The sequence below is a fragment of the Dendrobates tinctorius genome, unplaced genomic scaffold (assembly GCF_039654945.1).
Source record: "Dendrobates tinctorius isolate UK_male_01 unplaced genomic scaffold, ASM3965494v1 ptg000243l, whole genome shotgun sequence".
NCBI lineage: Eukaryota > Metazoa > Chordata > Amphibia > Anura > Dendrobatidae > Dendrobates > Dendrobates tinctorius.
The window spans coordinates 8,205,749-8,230,355 of NW_027361910.1; the positions used below are offsets into that span (position 1 = coordinate 8,205,749).

General features: G+C 44.8%; 1 protein-coding gene across 3 annotated transcripts in view; it reads right to left on the bottom strand.

The window, feature by feature from the left end:
* The window catches only part of PIWIL1 (piwi like RNA-mediated gene silencing 1), a 376,145-nt gene that overhangs the window by 143,236 nt on the left and 208,302 nt on the right, over positions 1 to 24,607 (bottom strand). For all 3 annotated transcript variants that reach the window (XM_073557066.1, XM_073557067.1, XM_073557065.1), the window contains exons 7-8: positions 2,757 to 2,837; positions 1,987 to 2,184 (exon numbers count right to left, since the gene is read on the bottom strand). In XM_073557066.1, coding sequence (XP_073413167.1) covers positions 1,987 to 2,184; positions 2,757 to 2,837 — 279 coding nt within the window. The remainder of the gene's footprint in view (positions 1 to 1,986; positions 2,185 to 2,756; positions 2,838 to 24,607) is intronic.

Below are 24,607 nucleotides of genomic sequence, written 5' to 3' on the forward strand. Positions count from 1 at the left end.
GTTACTCCCGGCCTGCACTGCTGTGCCCCGGGGAGCGCGCACCACGTATGCGCTGACCGCGGGACCCGGAAGTCGTCATTTTCATTTCCAGGGCAGCGCCGTCTTGGTACACCTTTGTACCATGGTGCTGCCCGCGCATGCCGGTGTCCCCCAGCCCCATTCTCCTCTCCGGAGCGGCGGCTCGGTCCTCCCCCGCCCGCTCACCCTTAACAGCCCATCAGCTGCAGCGGTGGCGGCTTCAGGAACCGACCCCGCCGCGACAGGGGCCTCCCCGCTGCCGGAGTGCGAACGGGACGGTCCTGGACTCCTCTTCAGGTAAGCTGCTGCTGGTTCCGTGGGTCACCCGTCAAGGACAGGAACCCAACTGGGGGCGGAGGAGAGGTGCCGCCTTTTTATCTGTAGGTTCCTGTCCTTGATGGGCGGACCCCCTCTCTCCGTGGTGCTGTCATGGGTGAGAGAGAAAATTAATAACATAAATCTCCTTATGAAGGAGCAAACCAATTCGGAGAGTGCTTTAAAATTATCCACAGTTAATTTATATTTTAAAAGAGTGGGGGGGATAATCATTTTTCACACAGGGTCCTGTAGGTTTGGATTTCTTTTCCCCTTAATAATATAGGCCTTAATTTAAAAATAGCATATTGTGATTACTTGTGTTATCTTTGTCTAATATTTAAATTTGTTTGGTGATCTGAAACATTTAAATGTGACAAACATGCAAAAGAATAGGAAATCAGGAAGGGGACAAACACTTTTTGACACATCTGTATATGCAGTAGAATATTGGACAGACCTGAAACACATCAGAAAACCAAGACATATTTGTTTCCTACATTTTTAACGAAACCTTAAAAAAGAAATTTGAAATAGGGCTGGATCCGAAATCTGACAGTTACAACTTTGTCAAGTATTCTTGAAGCCTAAGAAGCTTAATCTGTGCACCGCTCTGGATTACTTCAACAAGTGGGGTGTGAACCTTATAAAATAACAAATTGCTCTACATTTTCATCTACACGTTGTATATGATCATACCAATCAGTATCAATGTTTGGAACCTGTCACCCGCCCCCCCCTCCCAGGGCATTTTTAAGTAAAAGAGCCACCTTCAGCAGCACTAAGGAAGGTGGCTCTTATGTTTCTGATCCCTAGTAATGCCGAGATATTGACTTTTATAAATTGCTCCACATACCAGTATTGAGTCCCATAGGTATGGAGTGTCCCCTTGTATCAGCCACCTCCCAGCCGTCCATCCCCCTGTTGCGTCTGTGCGCCGCCACCTACTGTTTTGCTGTTACATGCCTGCGCTGTGCCAACAGTTCTTGGGCATGCGCAGTGCGTGCTGCCCGGTAACTGACATCAGGCTGTCGCGCCTGTGTGCTGCGGAGGCCCCAGATCCCGCCCCGCAGTGTGTTGTGATGTATCTGGCGCCTGCGGAGTGAGCAACTATACCTGTGCCTGCCCCCATCTCCCTCCTCCTCTTTCCTCCCTCGGCAGCGTCTGATTAACTGACCTGCCAGCTGAGCTCCCCACATGCAGTTAACTATAGCTGGGGGCAGGCACAGCTGTAGATGCTCACTGCGCAGGCGCTAGATTCCAGTCCTGAAGTGTGAATACATCATAAAACACTGCGGGGCGGGATCTGGGGCCTCCGCAACACGCAGGAGCCATAGCCTGATGTCAGTTCCCCAGCAGCGTGCATGCCCGAGAACTGTTGGTACAGTGCAGGCGCCGGCATGTAACAGCAACACAGGAGGAGGTGGGGCAGACGCAACAGGGGGATGATGGACGGTGGGAGGCGGCTGATACAGGGGGACACACCATACCTGTGCTGTAAAACTTGGCGTATACACGAGTATATACGATATCTTGGTGCCCGGAAATCAATTACCATTATCTATAGCATTATATTTTCAATCAAATTACAATACAAGTTACAATAGTTGTCCCAGATCAAATTATTTTAATGTGAGGAAGCACTGAACTAACTTGGTAAGAACTATCTGTCCAATCAGTTCTTTACTGCAAACATCATAGAAGGCATGTGCTCCAAGTTTCGAGTGCAAATTGTACATTACGTCCAGAACAGTTTCACTTCGAAGGACTTTGTGGCTCACATCAATGCACAACATGATACTAGTCTCATACTGCAAAATTGAGGTGGTAAATCCTTGCCACACCGATAGTCTGAAAATAATAATAAAAGATAGTTAACAACATGAAAGCAAATATCATATTACATTATATACAGCGCACACTCTGGGTGTAGTCAATTATTTGTACCTATGCATTGACTGTGGCAGAGCTTTAAATGGACAACATACAATTTCACTGGGTTGTGTGACTCCGAGAACAGCAACGCCGACTTGACAGGAAAGACGTCACCTCACCAAGATCAGTATTAATACTTTTTAATTTGAATTGAAGTCCGGAATTGAATAAAGAAGTAATGGACAACTCCTTTAAAGGGAACCACTCCGTTTGGAAAACACTACTTTCCTGCAGATATAGGGTTAATCTGCTGGTAAACAGTGTTAAAATGCTGCCTGGGAACCTTATTGAACTTATTTCTTCCCAAGATCTGCCGGCTTTTAGTCATTAGGAGAGGATACAGACTCCATTCACTATACTGGGAACAGCAGTTGTAAGCCAACGCCTAGCACTTTGAATGATAATTGCTCTTTAGATTGTGCTATCCAATATCAATCTTTGTAAATCTCTTTTTTTCAAAAATCACATGCAGTAAGTAATTTACATACTTGTGTGCTCTGACTTCTGTAACATCATTTGGGTTGTAATAGTTCCGACCTATCTGCTTCATATTCATCATCTTCAGAAACCTATAAAATATATGTTAAAATTAAAGTCTTTAAATACATTTAGTTGCAGGTCACATTTATTAGTACTTAAAAAGCAGAGTAAAAGTCTCACAGAGGGCAGCATGACTCATCAACTCCAGTGAGTGTTGTATTTACTGATATCACTGATGTACAGAGCCGATGGGTATCACGGGAGCCGGCAGCTATGATTCTGCGCTGTAACCTAAGGAGCGTTGATCAAATAACGACGCTTCATAGGTTACTTCTGGTCATTTCTCACGCTTGATGACATTACTAAATTCATCAAGCGTGAGACAAGACAGGGAGTGACCTATGAAGAGTCGTTATTTGATCATCGCTCCTTAGGTTACAGCGCAGAATCATAGCTGCCGGCTCCCATGATACCCATCGGTATAGAATAGCACTGCCCGGCGGCAGAGATTCCTGCAGGTGTCAGTTATATATGACAGCTGACATTCTGCAGTATCAGAACCAGCAGGTTTTGCAACTGATCAGGCTGATTAACCCCTGAAATACCGCCGTCAATCGCGACAACAGTATTTAAGTTGTTGCAAGTGGGTAACAAGGCCCACTTAGTAACCATCTGCATCCAGTGATGAGAATCACAGGTCTCAATTGTATCAATGGTACCCTCATGTGATGACCCCAGCGTACAGTGGCCTGTGAGATCCAGCTGTTTTTAGTGTGTAAAAAAGCAAAGCCTAAAAAAAAATATAAATCTGGTATCGTTGTAATTGTACCGACCGACCCGACGAACAAATGAGTCTTATCACCTTTACCACACAATGAATGGTGCAACAAATAAAAAAAAAACTGAATTGCGGGCTTTTGTTCATTCTGTATCTGAAAAATCTAAATAAAAAGCGATCGAAAATTATTATGTACCCCAAAATGGTACCAAAAAATCTGCCACTCGATCCGCAAAAAATAAGCCCTCACATACAGCTGTCTGAGTAAAAAGTTACAGCTCTCAGAATCTAACTATGAAAAAAAAACTACTTTTAATAAAAAAATTTTTTACTGTGTGATAGCAGCAAAATGTTAAAAGAAACAATAATCTGGTCTCGCTGTAATCGCACTGACCTGAAGAATACTGTAAATCCGCCTTATCACTTATACCGCATGATGAATCACGCAAAAAGAAAAATAAGAACTATATTTGTACTTCTGTCTGTTTGTTCATTATACCTCTAAAAAAAAAAAATCTGAATAAAGCTAGGCTCATACTTATCCTGCGCTCTTGGCTGAGAACTTACACTGGGGTTTCCGTGTAAATTCCCTCAAAATCACCATTCAGACAAAATCCCGACAGAGCCACTGACTTATTTTTTTTGTGTTCAAGGGGTCCTTCTACCTGCAGCTCCAGTGGACTGCCATGGGGGCGGCCTTTGCGCCGGCTTATGCTGGACTCTCCCTGGGGTTGTGGGAGAGGGACCTCTTGTCAGACGAACAGGGGTTCATGGACCTGTCCCGTTTTGGACGCGGTTTATTGACAATATCTTCCTAGTCACGCAAGGCACCCCCACAGACCATGAGCAACGTATAACTACCCTGAATAACAATTACCTCAATATCCATTTGACCTTTGTTTATAGTGGTGACTTATTGAATTCTTTGGATGTCACCATTAGGAGGGACCCGATGGGCATTTTGCAGACTGATATTTATAGAAAAAAAACGGCTACCAATACATTGCTTTATGCTTCTTCAGGACAACCATGTCACATGATAAGATTTGTTCCTGTTGGACAATTCCTCCGTCTTCGCCAAATTTGCTCCTCCAACAGATTTTTGAGCGTAGGGCGGAGGAACTTAGACAGCGCATTTTTACGAGCCTGTCACTTTTTAACTCATATATCTGCTATATAAATACAATTGGTGAAATATCATATTTATTGGACGATAGCACTGTGGTTCTTTCGTGGTTATCTCTATGTGGCATATTCAGTGTGTCCTACATCATATTAGCCATGGGTATAGTGTATATGATTGGTTGCTATTTTTGATATAATTTATAATGATTCCATTACACCCCAGTTGCTGTAAGTGTTTCTCATATTTTTCCCACTCACTTATGAGGCAGATTGAGTAACTTTGGACTGGTCTGTGTTCCAGAGGTGTACCATTATTTTTAGCATCTTTTTAGCGCACAAGTATGGAAGACTGTGCACGCCTAAAAAGATCGATATCTCCGGCTCCCATTCCCTCAAATAAAATCCAGTGAATTCTTTGCTTCCAAATCCAAACGTCCCACCTTCTGAGCCCCACTGTGCCTAAACCACTGTAAGCAGCCATGTTTGGTATTATTGTAGCTTGGAGAGAGCACCGAAGAATTTACAGATGCGTATCGCCAGAAGCACCAGATGGGCACAATGGGAGCTACAATATATGGTAGGGGACACAATGTATGAGTACTAGACTGGCATATTTGCAATTCTCCAGAAAAACAACCTGGCGTAGATGTTACAACATAGTCACTGCAGCCGTGGGTGAATTCAATGAGGTGCAACTTCTACAATAGGGTCACTTTGGGGGGGTCTGCTTTTCTGGCACCTTCGGGGGGTCTGTAAATGTCGCCCACAAGCTATTCTAGCAAAATCTGTGCTCCAAAAGCCAGATATCGATCCTTCCTTCTCAGCTCTGACGAGCTAATTAATAGCTACAGGAAGCAACCAGAGGCTGTTATTTTTGCAAAAGGAGGATCTACGAAATATTAATGTCACTTATGTTGAGGTGCCCATACTTTTGCACCGGTCAAATTTTGTTTAAATGCAGATTGCACATTTTCTGTTAGTACAATAAACCTCATTTGAATCCAGAAATATAACTGAGTCCATCAGTTATTAGATATATGAAACTGAAATAGCTGTTGCAAAAAACAAAATTGTTATAAAGAAAAAAGGTTAACATTAATAGGGGTGCCCAAACTTTAACATATAACTGTATAAGGGTTAAAAGTTGACCAGCGATCTCATTTTTGCAACACCATTTTATTTTTACGAACGACATCACATTTGAAGCCACTTTGAGGGGTCTATATGATAGAAAATACTTTAGAAAGTGACACCATTCTAAAAACTGCACCACTCAAGGTGCTCAAAACCACATTCAAGAAGTTTATTAACCCTTCAGGTGCTTCACAGGAATTTTTTGAGTATTTAAAAAAAATGAACATTTAACTTTCACAAAAAAAAAATACTTCAGGTTCAGTTTTTTTTATTTTACCAAGGGTAAAAGGAGAAATTGGACTGCAAAAGTTATTGTGCAATTTGTCCTGAGTACGCTGATACCTGATATGTGGGGGGGAACCACTGTTTCAGCGCATGGCAGAGCTCAGTAGGGAAGGAGTGCCGTTTGACTTTTTCAATGCAAAATTGGCTGGAATTCAGATCGGACGCCATACCACGTTTGGAGAGCCCCTGATGCACCTAAACAGTGGAAACCCCCCACAAGTGACCCCATTTTGGAAACTAGACCCCCCCAAGGAACTTATCTAGATGTGTGGTGAGAACTTTGAACCCCTAAGGGCTTCACAGAAGTTTATAACGTACAGCCGTACAATTAAAAAATAATATTTTTTCCACAAAAATGATCTTTTCTCCCTCAATTCTTATTTTTCCAAGGGTAATAGGACCCGTAAAGTTATTGTGCAATTTGTCCTGAGTACGCTGATACCCCACATGTGGGTGTAAACGACTATTTGGCACATGTGGGTGTAAACGACTATTTGGGCGCATGGCAGAGCTCAGAAGGTAAGCAGCGCCATTTAACTTTTTTGGCTGGAATTGAGATCTGATGTACCAAAACAGTGAAAACCCCCCACAAATGACACCATTTTGGAAACTAGCCCCCCCCAGGAACTTATCTACTGTAGATGTGTGGTGAGCACTTTGAACCTCCCAGTGCTTCACAGAAGTTTATAATGCCTGGGCGTGAAAATAAAAAAAAAATCGTAGTTTTTCCACAAATATGATCTTTTAGTCCCCAATTTTTTTATTTTCCCAAGGGTACCAGGAGACATTGGACCCCAAAAGTTGTTGTCCAATTTGTCCTGAGTACGCGGATACCCTACATGTGGGGGTAAAACACTGTTTGGGCGCATGGCAGCGCTTGGAAGGGAAGGAGCACCATTTGACTTTTTCAAAGCTGAATTGGCTGGAATTTAGATCAGACGCCATGTTGCGTTTGGAGAGCACGTGATGTGCCCAAACAGTGGAAACCCCCCAATTCTAACTCCAACCCTAACCCCAACACACCCCTAACCCTAGTCTCAGCCCTAACTCTAGCCCTAAAGGGAAAATGGAAATACATTTTTTTAATTTTATTATTTTTCCCTAACTAAGGGGGTGATAACGGGGGGTTTGATTTACTATTTATGGCGGTTTTTATGTTTGGCAGCTGTCACGTGTCAGCTGTGATAATCAGCCGACACCCGCCCGCGATCAGCGGCGCTCACTCTGTGAGCGCCGCTTTCGCTGTGACGTACTATCCCGTCCCAGGGAGTTAAGTCCCAGGGCACAGCGATCAGCGGCACCCACGTGGTGAGCGCCGCTGATCGCGGCCGGGTGTCGGCTGTTTATCACAGCTGACACCCGGCACAATGTGTCAGGGGCGGTCACAGACTGCCCCGACACGTTAACCCCTTGTACACCGCGATCAAACACGATTGCGGTGTACCGGAGGTTAAAGGGAAGCATCGGCAGGGAGGGGGCTCCCTCCGTGCTTCCCTGAGCCCCCCACAGCAGCGCAATGTGCAGCGCTGCTGCGGGGGGCTCTTTCTCTACAGGCCCCCGGATCCAAGATGGCGACGGGGACCTTCGGGGGGCCAGTAGGGAGCTGACTTCCTCACTGCCTGCAAAGCTCAGGCATGAGGAAGTCTGCAGCACTGCCTGTGACAGATCGCTGATCTGTCACAGTGATCTGCGATGTGACAGATCAGCGATCTGTCACAGGACAGTGATGTCCCACCTGGGACAATATAATAAAGTAAAAAAAAAAAAAAAAGTGTAAAAATTTAAAAAAAAAAATAGCTAAATTAGTAAAAAAAAAAAAAAAAAAAAAAAATCCCAAATAAATTTATTTCTTGAAAATAAAAAACACAAAACAATAAAAGTACATATATTTGGTATCGCCGCGTCCGTAACGACCCGCCCTATAAAAATGTCCCATTAGTTATCCCCTTTAGCGAACCCCTTAAAAAATAAAAAACGAAGCAGAAAATGTTTTATCATCCTGCCGAACAAAAAGTGCAATAACGCGCGATCAAAAAGAGATATAAATATCCATGATACCGCTGAAAACGTCAGCTTGTCTCGCAAAAAACGAGCCGTCATACAGCATCATCCGCAAAAAAATAAAAAAGTTATAGCTCGCAGAATAAAGCGATGCAAAAATAATTATTTTTTATATAAGTTTTCATTGCATAAAACCGACAAAACATAAAAAAACGACCTAAATGAGGTATCGTTGTAACCGTACTGACCCGAAGAATAAAATCTCTTTATCAATTTTACCGCACGCGGAACGGTGTAAACGCACCCCCAAAAGAAATTCATGAAACGCTGGTTTTTGTTCATTCTGCGTCCCAAAAATCGGAATAAAAAGCGATTAAAAAAATGTCACGTGCCCGAAAATGGTACCAATAAAAACGTCAACTCGTCCCGCAAAGAATAAGACCTCACATGACTCGGTGGGTCAAAATACGGAAAAATTATAGCTCTCAGTATGTTGTGATGCAAAAACTATTTTTACAATAAAAAGCGTCTTTTAGCGTGTGACAGCTGCCAAACAAAAACCGCCATAAATAGTAAATCAAACCCCCCGTTATCACCCCCTTAGTTAGGGAAAAATAAAAAAAACTAAAAGAAAACGTATTTATTTCCATTTTCCCATTAGGGTTAGGGCTGAGATTAGGGTTAGGGGTGTGTTGGGGTTAGGGTTGGAGTTAGAATTGGGGGTTTCCACTGTTTGGGCACATCAGGTGCTCTCCAAATGCAACATGGCGCCTGATCTCAGTTCCAGCCAATTCTGCGTTGAAAAGGTCAACTGGTGCTCTGTTGTGAGCTCATTTTCGGGTTTGCCTCTGGCTTCTGGTGAGGGTTATGGAGCTGGCTGTGCTGACAGAGGAGTAGTGAGTTCTCTATCTGGACTCCCTCTGTTGGTGAAGGGAGGTAATGAAGCTGATCTAAATGGCAGAGACCGGCCACCTGAGGAAGAGGACTGCAATTGGACATCAGGAGTTTCTGATTGGATTTAAGGCAGCCGACTCCCTAGTTTCTTGCTGGTGATTTTCCTGATGGTGGCCTCTGGTTTCCAGTTTGGTTCCTGCCTTCCTAAAGCTAAGTTTTCTCTTCTATTTTTCATACGAGTTTTTGTCTGGTTTACTTAGTTTTTGTGCTCAGCCAGCCCTGGCTGGGACTGGGCTGAATCCCCATTTTGTCTCTGATCAGTTCATCTCTTTTGCTCTGTCTTCAGACTATACCTGAGTGCTGATATAGTGTTTTGAAGTCTAGCGACTTCAGGGCCTTTTTCTATCAGACGTGTTGGACATTTTTTTTGGCAGGGTTTTTTGCGAGATTGCAGACAGCAGCTTTTCTTTCCTGTCCTTTCTAGTTAGTGAGGGCCCCATCGTTTGCTCAGCCTATCTTTCTATCTGTGTCTGTGTTTTCATCTTGTTTCACCGACAATACATGTTGGGGGCTGTCTATTGCTTTGGGGTCTGCTCTGAGGCAGTTTAGATTTTCCCTTTCTTTCTTTAGGCTTATTTAGTTCTCCGGCCATGACGAGGCGTCTAGGACCACCGTAGGCACGCTCCACGGCTACTGCTAGTTGTTGTGGATAGGATCAGGGGTCTGCAATCCGCTAGTTACCAACCTCTCCGGTTTTCTGGGCTTAGCTTGCTTTTTGTTTTTTCCTCCTCTGTGACTCATTCATAACTGTGCTCCTTCCCTTCCAAGCTCTGCCATGCGCCCAAACAGTGTTTTACCCCCACATATAGGGTATCAGCCTTCTCAGGACAAATTGCAAAACAACTTTTGGGGTCCAATTTCTCCTGTTACCCTTAGGAAAATAAAAAATTGGGGCAAAAATATTATTTTTGTGGAAAAAATGATTTTTTTATTTTCACGCCCAGGCGTTATAAACTTCTGTGAAGCACTTGGGGGTTCAAAGTGCTCACCACACATCTAGATAAGTTCCGTGGGGGGTCTAGTTTTCAAAATGGGGTCACTTGTGGGGAGTTTCAATAGTTTAGGTACATCAGGGGCTCTCCAAACGCACATGACACCCGCAGACCATTCCATCAAAGTCTGCATTCCAAAACGTCACTACTTCCCTTCCGAGCCCCAACGTGTGCCCATACAGTAGTTTTCTCCCACATATGAGGTATCAGCGTACTCAGGAGAAATTGGACAACAACTTTTGGGGTCCAATTTCTCCTGTTACCCTTGGGAAAATAAAAAAAATTGGAGACTAATTGATGTTTGAGGAAAAAATACGATTTTTTTATTTTCATGCCCGGGCATTATAAACTTCTGTGAAGCCCTTGGGGGTTCAAAGTGCTCACCACATATCTAGATAAGTTCCTTAGGGGGTCTAGTTTCCAAAATGGGGTCACTTGTGGGGGGTTTCCACTGTTTAGGTACATTAGGGGCTCTCCAAAGGCAACATGACACCCGCAGACCATTCCATCAGTCTGCATTCCAAAACGTCACTACTTCCCTTCCGAGCCCCGAGGTGTGCCCATACAGTAGTTTTCTCTCACATATGGGGAGTCAGCGTACTCAGGACAAATTGGACAACAACTTTTGGGGTCCAATTTCTCCTGTTACCCTTGGGAGGTCTAGTTTCCAACATGGGGTCACTTGTGGGGGGTTTCCACTGTTTAGGTACATCAGGGGCTCTCCAAACGCGACATGGCGTCCGATCTGAATTCCAGCCAATTTTGCATTGAAAAAGTCAAACGGTGCTCCTTCCCTTCTGAGGTCTGCCATGCGCCGAAACAGTGGTTCCCCCCCACATATCAGGTATCAGCGTACTCAGGACAAATTGCACAATAACTTTTGCAGTCCAATTTCTCCTGTTACCCTTGGTAAAATAAAAAAAAAATTGAACCTGAAGTATTTTTTTGTGAAAAAAAAGTTAAATGTTCATTTTTTTTTTAAATATTCAAAAAATTCCTGTGACGCACCTAAAGGGTTACTAAAACTTCTTGAATGTGGTTTTGAGCACCTTACGGGGTGCAGTTTTTAGAATGGTGTCACTTTGGGGTATTTTCTATCATATAGACCCCTCATAGTGGCTTCAAATGTGATGTGGTCCGTAAATATAAAATGGTGTTGCAAAAATGAGAAATAACTGGTCAATTTTTAACCTTTATAACTTCCTAAGAAAAAAAAATTTTGGTTCCAAAATTGTGCTCATGTAAAGTAAACATGTGGGAAATGTTACTTATCAAGTTTTTGTGTGCCGTATCTCTGTGATTTAAGGGCATAAAAATTCAAGTTGGAAAATTGCGAAATTTTCGCCAAATTTTTTTTCACAAATAAACGCAAGTTATAGGAATGAAATTTTACCACTAACATGAAGTACAATATGTCACGAGAAAACAATGTCAGAATCACCAGGATCCATGGAAGCGTTTCAGAGTTATTACCTCATAAAGGGACAGTGGTCAAAATTGTAAAAATTGGCCCGGTCATGAACGTGCAAACCACCCTTGGGGCTTAAGGGGTTAAAATACTCATTACAAGGGATGTGGAGTCGTAGAGTCAGAGTCCATTTTGGTGAAGTCGGTATAAAATGGACTACTAAAATATGTAATAAATTGTGAAAAGTAGTTCAATGCAGTTTGTGGGGAATATTTTTTCATAATAATTTGGGAAAGTTATGAAATGTCTTATAAATGTCTGTCCTAATACTGATCTAAGGTGTAGACTTTTAGCTGAGATGAAGCTGTGCTGCAGTTGATGTTCATAAGTAGTGAAGTTCCTCCTCTACAGATAAGGGGAAAAATAACAAACACACAGGGAAGGAATGCCTGCATTATTCTCAGAACTGATGGAGTGAACAGGAAAGCAGGATTAAGGAAGGTAAGTACTTCTTTAAGCATATTTAAACTTTCAATAAACTGTGCATAAATCAATAGTCCAGTATAAGTTGTCTCTGTATGCTTGAGGTTTTAGTTTGTTTTTCCTCTAAGATCCTGTTTGGAGAAATTAGCTGCTCTGATACCTTATATACACTATACATAGTACATGGAAAAACTGTTTTCTAACATCTCAAATTCGGAAATACAGTAACAGGATCTATGAGGACACATATACAGTGTGTCCGTAAATTCATGGTGCACTTTTGACCAGTCACTGGAAAGCAACAAAAGACGACAGAAATGTGAAATCTGCTCCAAATATAACAAAAACTCTCCCAGTTTCATACCTATTCAGTGCAGTTCGATATGAGCTCCATTTGTTGCTCTACAAATCCAAACGATAGTGAACTTCTTGCCACACACGGGTAAAGATGTCTGGTGTAACAGTGAATAACGTCTGTGATTCTCTGTTTTAAGTGATTAATGTCATTGCTAAGTTTAATGTACACATGTGCTTCACATAATCCCAAAAGTAAGTCTAAAAGCGTCAAAACCGGGGATCGTGGTGGCCATGGCTCGACAAGAACCCCTGCCTATCCACCGCCAGGGAATGTTCTATCCAGAAACTCACGAACAATGGTGGCGTAGTGTGGAGGGGCACTGTCCTGTTGAAAGATGACAACTTCTGGAAATTGTGGCACTGCATACAATCCCAACATGTCAAGATACGCGTTTGCCGTCACAAACTGCTCCATGAAAAAAAAATGGGCCTATCAGGCCACACCACACGTTCACTTTAGGGGTGTTATGTTCGTACTCATCGTAGGCAAGAGGATGTTCAGCAGCCCATATTCGGACGTTATGGCTATGAACATGTCCACAGATATGGAAGGTCGCCTCATCACTAAACACAATCTTCTGCAAAAATCTTGCATCATTGTCGATCTCATGAAGCGTATCTGTAGCAAACTCGCATCGTTTGGGTTTATCCACCAGTTTGATAGCGTGCAACAGCTGCAATTTGTACCCCGTAAAACAGAGACGTTTCTTTAACACCTTATGAACTGTAGTCTTGCTTAGGTGTAATTGTCGAGCACACGCACGCAGATTTTTTAGGGCTCCTGAGGTACCTATCTCATATAGCCTCTAAGGACTCGTCACTGACTGATGGCCTACCAGAACAAGGTTTCTCCACCAAAGTGAAGGTTTCCTTCAACTGCTTATCCCACTGAGTAATGTTATTCCTATGTGGTGGCGCTTCGCTATAAACGCGCCGATATTCACGTAGCACTTTGGTCAAAGATTCAAATTTAGTGAGCCACAAAAACACACTGAACTTTCCTCTGTACCGTCCACATCTCGACTGGCATGGGCTGCTCCGCTGTATACATGGTGTTACGTCATCATCTGCGCATGTTGCCACATCATCCTACAGAAACTGGGAGGGTTTTCCTATTACTTGGTGCAGATTTCACATTTCTATCGTCTTTTGTTGCTTTCTTGTGATTGGTCAAAAGTGCACTATGACATTACGGACACACTGTATTTGTGTGTTCTGGAATATGATTCGGCACAAATATGCTCTCTACCTCATCCACTGTGAAGAAATATAATGTGAAGCATTTAGTGAGCTGTACCCTGAGACAAGCCTGACACTGAAAGTTCAGAATAAAGCTATGTAACATATTTTACAAACTTTATACTTATCTGTCCTATTAATTTATGCAAAGATTGCTTTATTTCTATCCTAAATTATACAGTGCATGATTCTCTATTCTTGCAAGAATTTCAATATACCTTATTTTTTTACAGAACAAAATTATTTTTATAGCGAATTTGCATAACTACAAAATGTCTAAAAAGCATCTTATGAAGTCAGCTGTATTTGTGCATTTAACAGTGACCCAAGATAAAAAAAACATTGTGTGTATAAGTTACCCTGATGAAAACAAATGTTGTGATGCCAAAATCACAGCATACTCAGTGATAAAAATGTTTTTTCAAGAGCCTCCAATCTAAAAAGATGGATTTTTGGTTCTTACCGTAAAATCTCTTTCCTGGAGCCTTCAATGTGGGACACAGAATAACATGGGTGTATGCTGCTGCTGCTAGGAGGCTGACACTATGCAAAACAAGAAAAATTAGCTCCTCCCCGGCAGTATACACCCACCGACAGGCACCAAGCACCTCAGTTGGTGAAAAAGCAGTAGGAAAAATCATGTAACTCTAAACATATGTACCAACTCAACAAGGGACTCAAAGACCCAACACGGTACAACTTAAACAGGGAGGGTGCTGTGTCCCTCAATGAAGGCTCCAAGAAAGAGATTTTACGGTAAGAACCAAAAATCCATCTTTCTTTATCGCCTTATTGGGGGACACAGAATACCATGGGACGTTCCAAAGCAGTCCCAAGGGCGGGAAGGAACGAAAGAATAGGAAGGGCTTAGGTCGGCCGGTGCGCCACCGCCGCCTGCAGAACCTTACTACCAACAACTGCATCAGACGAAGCCTGGGTATGAACCCTGTACAACCTCGCAAAAGTGTGCAAGGACGACCAGGTCGCGGCCCTGCAAATTTGCAGAGCCGAAGCCTGGTGTCAAACGGCCCACGAAGCTGCCACAGCCCGGGTGGAGTGAGCTCTCACTCCCGGAGGGGGCCGTTTTTCCTGAAGTCGGTATGCTTCCTGAGTGGTAGAACGAATCCAGCGAGCGATCGTGGATTTGGATGCCAGAATCCCTTTCCGGTGACCTTCAGAGATGACCAGCAATGAATTGGATTGACGAAGTGAAGCGGTCCTAGCGAGGTAGACATGCAAGGCTCTTAACATCCAGTTTGTGGAGCGACTTCTCAAGAGGGTTAGAAGGAGCAGGACAAAACGATGGAAGAACGATATCCTCGTTGATGGGAAAGGAGGAAACCACCTTTGGAAGAAAGGAAGGAACGGGCTTGAGGACGACTTTATCCTGATGGAGCACCAGACAAGGAGAACGACATGACAAGGCCGCTAACTCAGAAACTCTTCTGATGGATGTAATGGCGATCAAAAAGTGAAAAAGGAATGTCCTGGATGGGCTCAAACGGCGCCTTTTGGAGAGCGCTAAGAACGAGATTGAGATCCCGCGGTTCTATCGGTGAATGATGAGGAGCTACATGAGCGACTCCTTGGAGGAACGTCTTAACCTGCGGTAAGGAAGCGAGCTCTCTTTGAAAGAGGATAGACAAGGCGGAAACCTGGCCCTTGAGGGTACTGAGAGACAGACCCGAATCTAAGCCAGACTGGAGAAAACCCAGTATGGATAAGGACATTGGAAAAACTTTTTTTATCGTCGCACCAACGGAAAAAAGCCTTCCAATGCCTATGGTAAATGCGGGAGGAGGCTGGCTTCGAACATCGTCTGAATCACCTGGTTGGAAAAACCTGATTCTCTTAGGATTGCGGCCTCAACGGCCATGCCGTTAAATTCAGAGACCGAGAATTCTCGTGGTAAAGGGGGCCTTGCGAGAGAAGATCCGGACGGTCTGGAAGCCTCCAGGGAACGTCCGCGAGCATGTTCACCAGTTTCGCATACCAAGGCCTTCTTGGCCAGTCTGGAGCCACAAGAATTACTGGAAAGCCTTCCGATTTTATCTTCTTGACCACTTTTGGGATCAAGGCAAGAGGTGGAAAAAGATAAGGAAGTTGGAACTGGGACCACGGAATTACTAGGGCGTCGCAAGCAACGGCTAGAGGGTCCCTGGACCTGGCTACGAAGCGCGCAACTTTGTGGTTCACCTGAGATGCCATGAGGTCGACATCTGGATAACCCCAGCGCTGGCATATCTGATCGAAGACTGAGGGATGGAGAGACCATTCGCCTGACGCTAGGCCTTGACGACGCATAAAGTCGGCTGCCCAGATTTCCACCCCTGGAATGTGAACGGCGGAGATTTCTGGGACGTAACGTTCCGCCCAGCGCAGAATCCTGGCCACTTCTGACATGACTTGGTGGCTGCGCGTGCCGCCCTGATGGTTTATGTACGCCACAGCCGTGGCGTTGTCCGACTGAATGCGGATCGGCTTGTCGACGAGAAGGGCCAGAAAGATTGCTCTAATCTCGAGCAGATTGATAGGGAGAAGAGGTTCCTGTGGGTTCCAGTGTTCTTGGGCCGTCCTCTGATGGAAAACCGCTCCCCAACCCAGGAGGCTGGCATCGGTGGTGATGACTTGCCACTGAAGCGGAAGGAAGGACCTCCCTTGGAGGACTGACGTAGACATTGTCTACCAAGTGAGGGATTGCCTCACATTGAGAGGGAGGAGAATGGACCAGTCTAAGGACAACGTCGTCTTGTCCCAGGCTGAAAGGAGGGACAGCTGAAGAGGGTGAAAGTGAAACTGTGCAAAGGGAACTGCTTCCAAGGAAGCCACCATCTTCCCCAGAACTTTCATGCAGAATCCAAGGGGAATGGGCGTTGGCCGTTTGAGGGCTCGAATCCCTTTGAACAGAGACGCAAATTTTTCCCTCGGAAGAAACACCCGGGCCAGATTTGTGTCAAATCCCATGCCTAAAAAGGTCAGACGCTGAGTGGGGCTGAGAATGGACTTTTCTTTGTTGACTAACCATCCGAGACGGCCGAGAATATCCAGGGTTATCTGAAGACTTAGGAGACAGTCTCGACGGGACGAGCCCTTGATTAAGAGATCGTCCAGATAAGGAATGATGAGAATCCCTCTGGATCGAAGGATGGCCATGACCGTCGCCATCACTTTTGTGAAAACACGGGGGGCGGAGGCTAGGCCGAAGGGAAGAGCCGTGAACTGGTAATGACTTGAATCTCAAACCTGAGATATTTCTGATGCTGCAAGCAAACAGGGATGTGAAGATAGGCATCCCGTATGTCCACAGAGCAGAGAAATTCTCCGGGCTCCATTGAGGCTATCACCGATCGAAGAGACTCCATTTTGAAGTGAAGAATCTTCACATGGCGATTGAGCAATCTGAGGTCCAGGATTGGCTGCAGGGAGCCGTCTTTCTTTGGGACTACGAAGAGATTTGAGTAGAACCCTGAAAACCGTTCGTCTGAGGGAACGGGAATAATCACTCCGGCGGAAAGAAGGGAGGAGACGGCCTGAAAGAATCCTGGAATGTGGGACCGTTGTCTTGGAGGTCGAGACAGGAAAAAACGTCTGTCTGGCGGGGAAGAAAATTTGATCTTGTAACCGGATGCGATGATTTCCCTAACTCAAGCGTCGTCGACAACCGACAGCCAAGCGTCCACGAAAAAGGAAAGTCTGCCTCCCACCCTGGAAAAGCTTCCAGGTGGGGGTGCCCCATCACTTGGAGGCAAACCTACCGGAACGGGCACCTGAGAAGACCTGAAGTATTGTCCTCTAGATCTCCTGCGGGGAGCAGGTTTGTAAGATGGTTTCTTCTGCTCTCGCTCCCTAGATGCGGAAGGACGCTCTTGCTGGGCAGATCTCTCTGTGGACGAGAACGGACGAAAGGGCCTAAAGGGCCGAAAACCCTTTCTGTTAAAAAGGCGTTTTGGTCGAGACTGGGGGAGGGAAGTGCTTTTACCCCCAGTGACATCGGAAATTATTTGATCCAGCTTGGCCCCAAGAGCCTAGAACCATGGAAAGGCAGATTGGTGAGCGACTTTTTAGAGGTGGTATCCGCATTCCATGACTTTAACCAAAGAACTCGGCGTACAGCCACTATATTGCTGTTAGCCCTTGCTACGCAACCGGCCGCATCTAAGGAGGCGGCTAAAAGGTATTTACCCGCATGATTAATTTTATCTGCTAGATCTGCCAGCTCGTCCTGGGGAGCTGCCGCTAATATGCCCCTGCGAAGAGTTTTTGCCCAAGCCGAAATGACTTTAGCCACCCAGGAGGAGGCGAAAATAGGGCAGAGGGAGGCGCCGAAGGCCTCAAAGATAGACTTCGCCAGAGATTCTATCTGCCTGTCTCTTGGATCCTTAAGCGATGCCCCATCTGGAAGGGACAGAGCAGTCTTAGAGACTATGCAAGAAACGGGAGGGTCCACTTCAGGGGCTTTGGTCCATTTTGAAAGCAATTCAGCCTTAAAGGGGTACAGAACATCTAAATACCTGCGGCCCGAAAAACGTTGCTCAGGGTGCTCCCAATGTTTGGCTAGAGTAGTATCGAACTCCTTGTGGTTTGGAAAAGTTTGGGATGGAGGCCTTGATCGTTTAAATGGAACAGAACATTCCTGAGGAAGGGGCTTGTCCTGCTTAATCTTCAGGGTTTGGAAGATAGCCGAAAGGAGACTATCGACCATATTTCATGTTTTAGACATGTCATCTGCTTCTGAACTAGATCCTGATTGTGGATCGTCGTCTCACCTAAGGTCGTCCTCTGAAGGAGACGGACACCTGGGTGAAGCAGACGGGCCTAATGAACTGGAAGACGAGCCCGATAGGACACGCTTCCTAGACATCCTATTAGGCCTGTCCCTCTGAAGGTCGCGGTCAGGTGCGGATGACTCACCTCGAGAGGTGGTCGGTGCAGAGGTGGCTGTAGATAGCTGAGGCAAACGTTCTAGGACCTGGACCAGGGACTGAGAGACTTTGGACAGATCGGAGACCGACTGAGACATAGCAACGGCCCATTCTGGGAGAGGGGAAGTGCCCTCGTCACGGGAATCTGTGTGCTCCTGAGAGGCCATAGCTGAAGGACTGCAGGACGGGCAGAAAGGAGATGGCTGACCTGAAGCCCACTTCTTTTTACAGCGTGCACAGGCGTAATGAGTAGCGGTGGGCCTGAAACAGAGCTCCCTTGCAGAATTGGGCATAAGGAAACTGCGCTGAACGGCCGCGAGAATTGGGGAAGAACTGCGAAAGAGAGCTAATATTTCTGCCTAGAGCAGAGCCTACCTAGGTCCGGCGAGCAGCAGAACCGCTGAAGTGTCCCCCAAGCAGCGCAAAAAGCCAGGACAGAAAAGCAGGAAATGACTGATGAGGGGAGCGGTGGGCGGAGCTTAGCAGCTGAGCCGCGCTTGGATCTGACATACAAAAAGAGAAAAGGAGCCCTGTGATGGGCTAAAAAAGGCGAGCGGGAGCTGAAACGAAAGCGAAAGTGAAAGAGCCTGCACCGCAGCCTCGTGATGGAATCGCTCTGCAAGGAGAAGAGAAGGCCTGTAAGAAGGTACTGTGCACGCAGAAAAACTTTTGAAACCCCTACCCAGCTGTGACAACGGGGGAGAGACAACCCTGTATTTAGCCCTCTTGAATATATGTGGAGAGGCGCGCGGCTGATGAGAGCGGCGCCCGTCAGGCAGGGAGAGGGGCGGGCAGATTCAAACAGCCTGATGATGTTACCGATGGTTCTTCTGGTAATGCTGCGGGCTGGAGGGATCGTACAGGCACTTACCTGACGTCCCTGAAGAGGATGATCACAGGGGCCTCACAAGGGTAGTGGCAAGCCGCTGGCAACTGTCCTCTGTACCCACATCCTGCAGAAGACGGCATTAACCTCTTGTTGGTGAGGAGAATCTTGCGATCGCCGTCTTCCTCTCAGCCCTGTACCAAGAGAGGGGTGAGGAGGGGGATTTGGCAAGGACCAGCCACCTGTCCACATCCCATAGCACCAGAAGGTGATATGGAAAAAGTCTTGCCAGCGTACTGAGAGTTGCGATGTGGGATCAGCCACACTGCTCGCTCGGCCGCCTGATATGGGAAAGCAGGGTGAAACTTCTACCCTGTTTCCCGACTTGAATCTTCAAGACAAAAGACAACAAATTAAAAAGTTCCACTAGAACACCTAAAGGAAAGAAAGGTTAATTGCGGATCTTGGAAGATCCCGGTCCGCCTCCTACAGACACTAAGCACAAACTGAGGTGCTTGGTGCCTGTCGGTGGGTGTATACTGCCGGGGAGGAGCTAATTTTTCTTGTTTTGCATAGTGTCAGCCTCCTAGCAGCAGCAGCATACACCCATGGTATTCTGTGTCCCCCAATAAGGCGATAAATACATTTACAACGCTGCCACCCAGACGTTTACAAAGCTGTGATTGAAAAACATCACAGCAGCACCAAGAAAACATAGCCCAACACTTCCCGCCAGGCAAAGGAAGAGGAAAGAGCGCCTTAAACGTCAGTTACAAGATATGACAAAGTTACTGTAACAATGACAGCAATTGTGTTTAAAACACGGCTCATCGAGCTTGTTGTGATGGACAGTGTACCATTATCATTATTTGCACGACCAGCTTTTACAGCTCTTAATGGGAGAAATGGCCCGCAAACTTATGGAAAGAGAAAGTATTAGAATTAATGATTGAAGAAGCCCTTAACCATAAGGAAGATGCAAGATTATAAACTCACAAAAGAACAGGTTCTTGCTATTGTAACTGGTAATGCTTCAAACATGATAAAAGTACAATTAAACTGATGAATGAGAATAATGAAGGTGAACAGCAGCTAGAACATTTCACATTCAGTATGTTGGAGATGGGAGGCCACAGTCCTGTTCCCATAACGGAGGAACAAACAGATATTACTACAGAAGAACACCAAAATGATTCTTTACAATTAGATGACCTTGTTGAAGCTGCTTCACACCTCTTTCCTATTCATCACATGCGCTGTGTTGTGCACTCACTGCAGCTGGCAATAAAAGACAGTTCTCAAGAGGGACATGCTGGAACTCTGAGTAGCAAAGTGAGGAAATTGGCTATTGCTGCCAGAACCCCTAAAATTGATTCCATCTTGAAGAGATGTGCTGGAAAAGGGGCAATTGTGGTTCAAGCAACTTGGTGGGGCAGCACCTGTTTAATGATTGAGCGATTCGATTGCTTGAGCTGAAACCCTTGTAGATATGGCCAACCCTCAGGTAACACTACATGAAGGTCAATTTACACAGGTGGCTGAATTGAAGTAATTACTTCATCACCCATTTACAGTGATTAAAATGTTACAACCTGAGGATTTATCTTGTGGTATTTTTATAAAGGAGTGGAAGAACTTGTTGTTTTGCCTGTCCCAAAGAGGTTTAATCGCAGATGGCATTGCTGCTTCAATTAAACAGAGAGACACTGCTATCAGAAAACAAAATTCCCATTCTGGCAGCTGTTTATGTGGACCAGAGACAACGTATATTGCTGGATGATCAACAGCTTACTAAAGGAAAAGAAGCTTTGATTGAGGTAGCAGTTAGGATGAGTGGGCTACTGAACGGCCAAGAGCAAGCGGACTCGGGTCCTGCCAGTGCTGCTGTTGCCATTTCTTCATCCTCATCAGATGAGGAGTTTGATTTTGAAAAGTATTTGGAAGACATGGAGCAGGCAAAGCGTTGCCAAAGGTTAAAAGATTCCACTCCCATAGCAAACAGATTGACCATATTTCAGCAACCGTTTTCACTTGCTCTCAAAGAACCAGAAGAGTTCAATCGTTCATCAAAACTGTGCACAAGGCAATTCCTTTACACCCTGAAATTGTTAGCGATGTTGCCCATGTGGTTACTGCTTTGCCACCAACCCAAGTTAGTGTAGAGAGGTTGTTATCTAGCCTTAAAATAATTAGGTCAGATTTGAGGTCATCTATGATGGAGGATCTGACGGAGGCGATACTATTTCTCAGAACAAATTCATAGACTGCACAAATGTTTTTCAGTTCGTTTTGGTTGAAAGCAGTTTTTTCCACTTACTGCAAAGTGTATAATAAATTGTAAATAAGCAAGTTTTTCTGTTCTAAAGTTGTAATCCAATAAATATATTTTATGTTCTATCTAATGGACTTTATTATTGTATCATAATAATGATTAAAAGCCTGATGTTACCATTTTACTACAGTAAACTTATCACTTAAACATGAGCCATGTATGAGGGAGATGAGGGAGTTGGAGTCAGTGTCATGGAAATTGAGGAGTCGGGAGTAGGAGGTTTGGCTTACCGACTCCACAGACCTGATGACTACACACCAAGATGAATTATTGACGGGTCGAATTTACAAAATTGGGTCACTTATGGGGGTTCAACCATTTTCACGTCAGGGGCTCTTCTAATCCGACATGGCATTCACAAGCTATCCCAGGCAAATAGTGCTTTGTCCTCTATTAATCCTGCTATGTGCCCAAGCAGACGTTTTTGACCACATATGGGATAACCAACAAATTGCGCAACAAATTATTGGGTCTATTTTCGTCAATTATCCATTGTGAAAAGTACAAATATGGGGCTAAAAATGTTGTGAAAAAAAGAGGGATTTTGGGTTCTAACCGTAAAATCTCTTTCTTGGAGCCTTCATTGGGGGACACAGATTACCATGGGTGTATGCTGCTGCTGCTAGGAGGCTGACACTATGCAAAACAAGAAAATTAGCTCCTCCCCGGCAGTATACACTCACCGACAGGCACCAAGTACCTCAGTTGGTGAAAAAGCAGTAGGAGAAGCAACCAAAAACTATGAACATATGTACCAACCCAACAAGTTACTCGAAGATTCAACATGGTACAACTTAAACAGGGAGGGTGCTGTGTCCCCCAATGAAGGTGTGAAGTACAGTATTCAGATGTACGGGACATCTTGTTCTTCGGGATCCATTTTTGTGCTTGCAACGCCATTTTGTTGTTTACGAGTTAAATTTTGTAACTTAACTAGATGAAAGTTCACGGCTGTTATGAAACCAGACTGTTCTAGCTTGTACAAGATATGAGATGAGACCCTAAAAGAATGTGCTATTGTTCTATATTCTACGTCACGCAGCTAGGGACATATTCTGATTTTCTTGCAATACTATTGGCTTAAATGTATTACGATTCTATTGGTAGCTGTATACTTTGCATAATTAAGCAGAATGCTATGTAATGTGAGATTCAGTAAAGGGGCTCAGTGATCTGCCTCGATCCTCCCATACAGAGACACATCTCCGTGTGGTTATTCTCAGTTGCTAGCAACATTCTGTGAATTAATTTGGAAATCACTGGCTCAACCGTGAAGGGTTAATTTAGCCCTACCTCAACAGCTTGGCGCCCATCGTGGGGCCCCCGAGTAGGGAAGCCTTTGCCCCCGGAGGACAACAAGACAAAGGACCCTCGGAGCGGACACAGGTGCTGGAAAATTGGGACTGATCACCCCCCCACGACAACGACGGTAAGTTGGCAGTTATACTGTTCAGACTGACCGTTGGTGGGGTTTTCCTGTGCTTGTTGCTGCAAAGAGGATCTGAGGTTTGTCCTCATGGTGGGGTGATTCATGGGTGGAATCATATAGAGGTGTAGTCCCGTTGGGGGCCCAGTGCTCGAACCGTACCTCATAAGGGACGGACACCCCGGATTGGCCAGTGATTGTGACTCTCTTTATAGTCAAAAATATCCTGAAATCCTGAATTCACTGTTAGTAGTCAGGCGTGGTCATGTGATCGAAGATGGGTAGGATACGTAACTCAGGTATAGATAGAGATATATATATATATATATATATATATATATATATATATATAACCAGAGGTGTCCGGAGGGATAGTCTGAGACGCCCTCCTCCTTTCACTGAGTACCGCGAATTTTGGGCAATCCCAGAGGGGGATTATTGACCCTGTGGAACAGACTGAGACGGCCGCTCCAGTATTGTGCACAACTGAAGTAAGGATATTTAGCTCTAAATGAGAGAGTCTGTGGAAGGAAAAGAAGAATTTTGTGGCTTGGCACATGAATTGTGTGACGAAGGTGTTAGGAAGAACAGAGTAAGTGAATTCTGATTGTTTCTGTTACTGCTATGTTGAAGAAGGAAAAATTGTCTATTATTATGGCAAAGACGGAATGTATTGTGGTTCAAGAAAGTGACTGTGCTGTGAGAATGTGATTGGTTACGAAGGAACTAAGATTGATATTAATGTGTCAGGGAAATAGTTAAAAGTAATGATTTGAAAGAAGAGGTCTCCCTACTAGATGACAATTGTACAAGGAGACCGAGAGTCGCAGCCCCCACCTTTTCTTTGTTAAACGCTCACAGTATCTCTTATGAGCCACCGCAGAAGAATTTAACCCGTCTGTTCAGCGTACAAAAAAAACAAAAAACAAAAGCAAACAGCAGCCTCCAGCCCCCACCGCAGCTGCGAGCACACAGTGTGCCCTTCAGCCCACACAGCAAACTCTTGCCCCCCTTCCTCGACTTCAGCTAGTGGGAACCCTGCTCCTCAGCCCCTCCCTGCTAATTCTCGTTACTGCTCAGTTCGTGATCTCTCCCACATGTCCTGTAAATTTACTAGGGGCAGATTAATTATCACAGTTCCGCTCTGGAATACAATTCCAAGATGATGGTCAGATGGTTCTTATGTTATAAAATCCCTATGTAGATGAAGACAGTGAGGAAATTTGTATTTTGCATGCCTTTCCCACAGTTATGATGGCCCTGATAGGCTCAGATCCATCCCCAATATTTCCTGAGGATCAATGACTCACCCCATACCTCTCAGAGATACTATCTAAACTCTGGTAAAAAAATGGCCAAATGATATAGGGAAAATGCCCGTAGAACCAGTAAAAGTGTTTCTCAAACCTGGTGCCTAATCCTCATACTCTTTTGTCCCAAATACCCCAGGATGCTGCTTGGTTTACAGTTATTGATCTTACCAATGCCTTCTTTAGCATTCCGTTACACCCAGACTGCCAGTTTCTATTTGCCTTCATTTATCAGGGACAACAATTAACATGGACAGTTATGCCACAAGGGGCCCAAAACAGTCCCA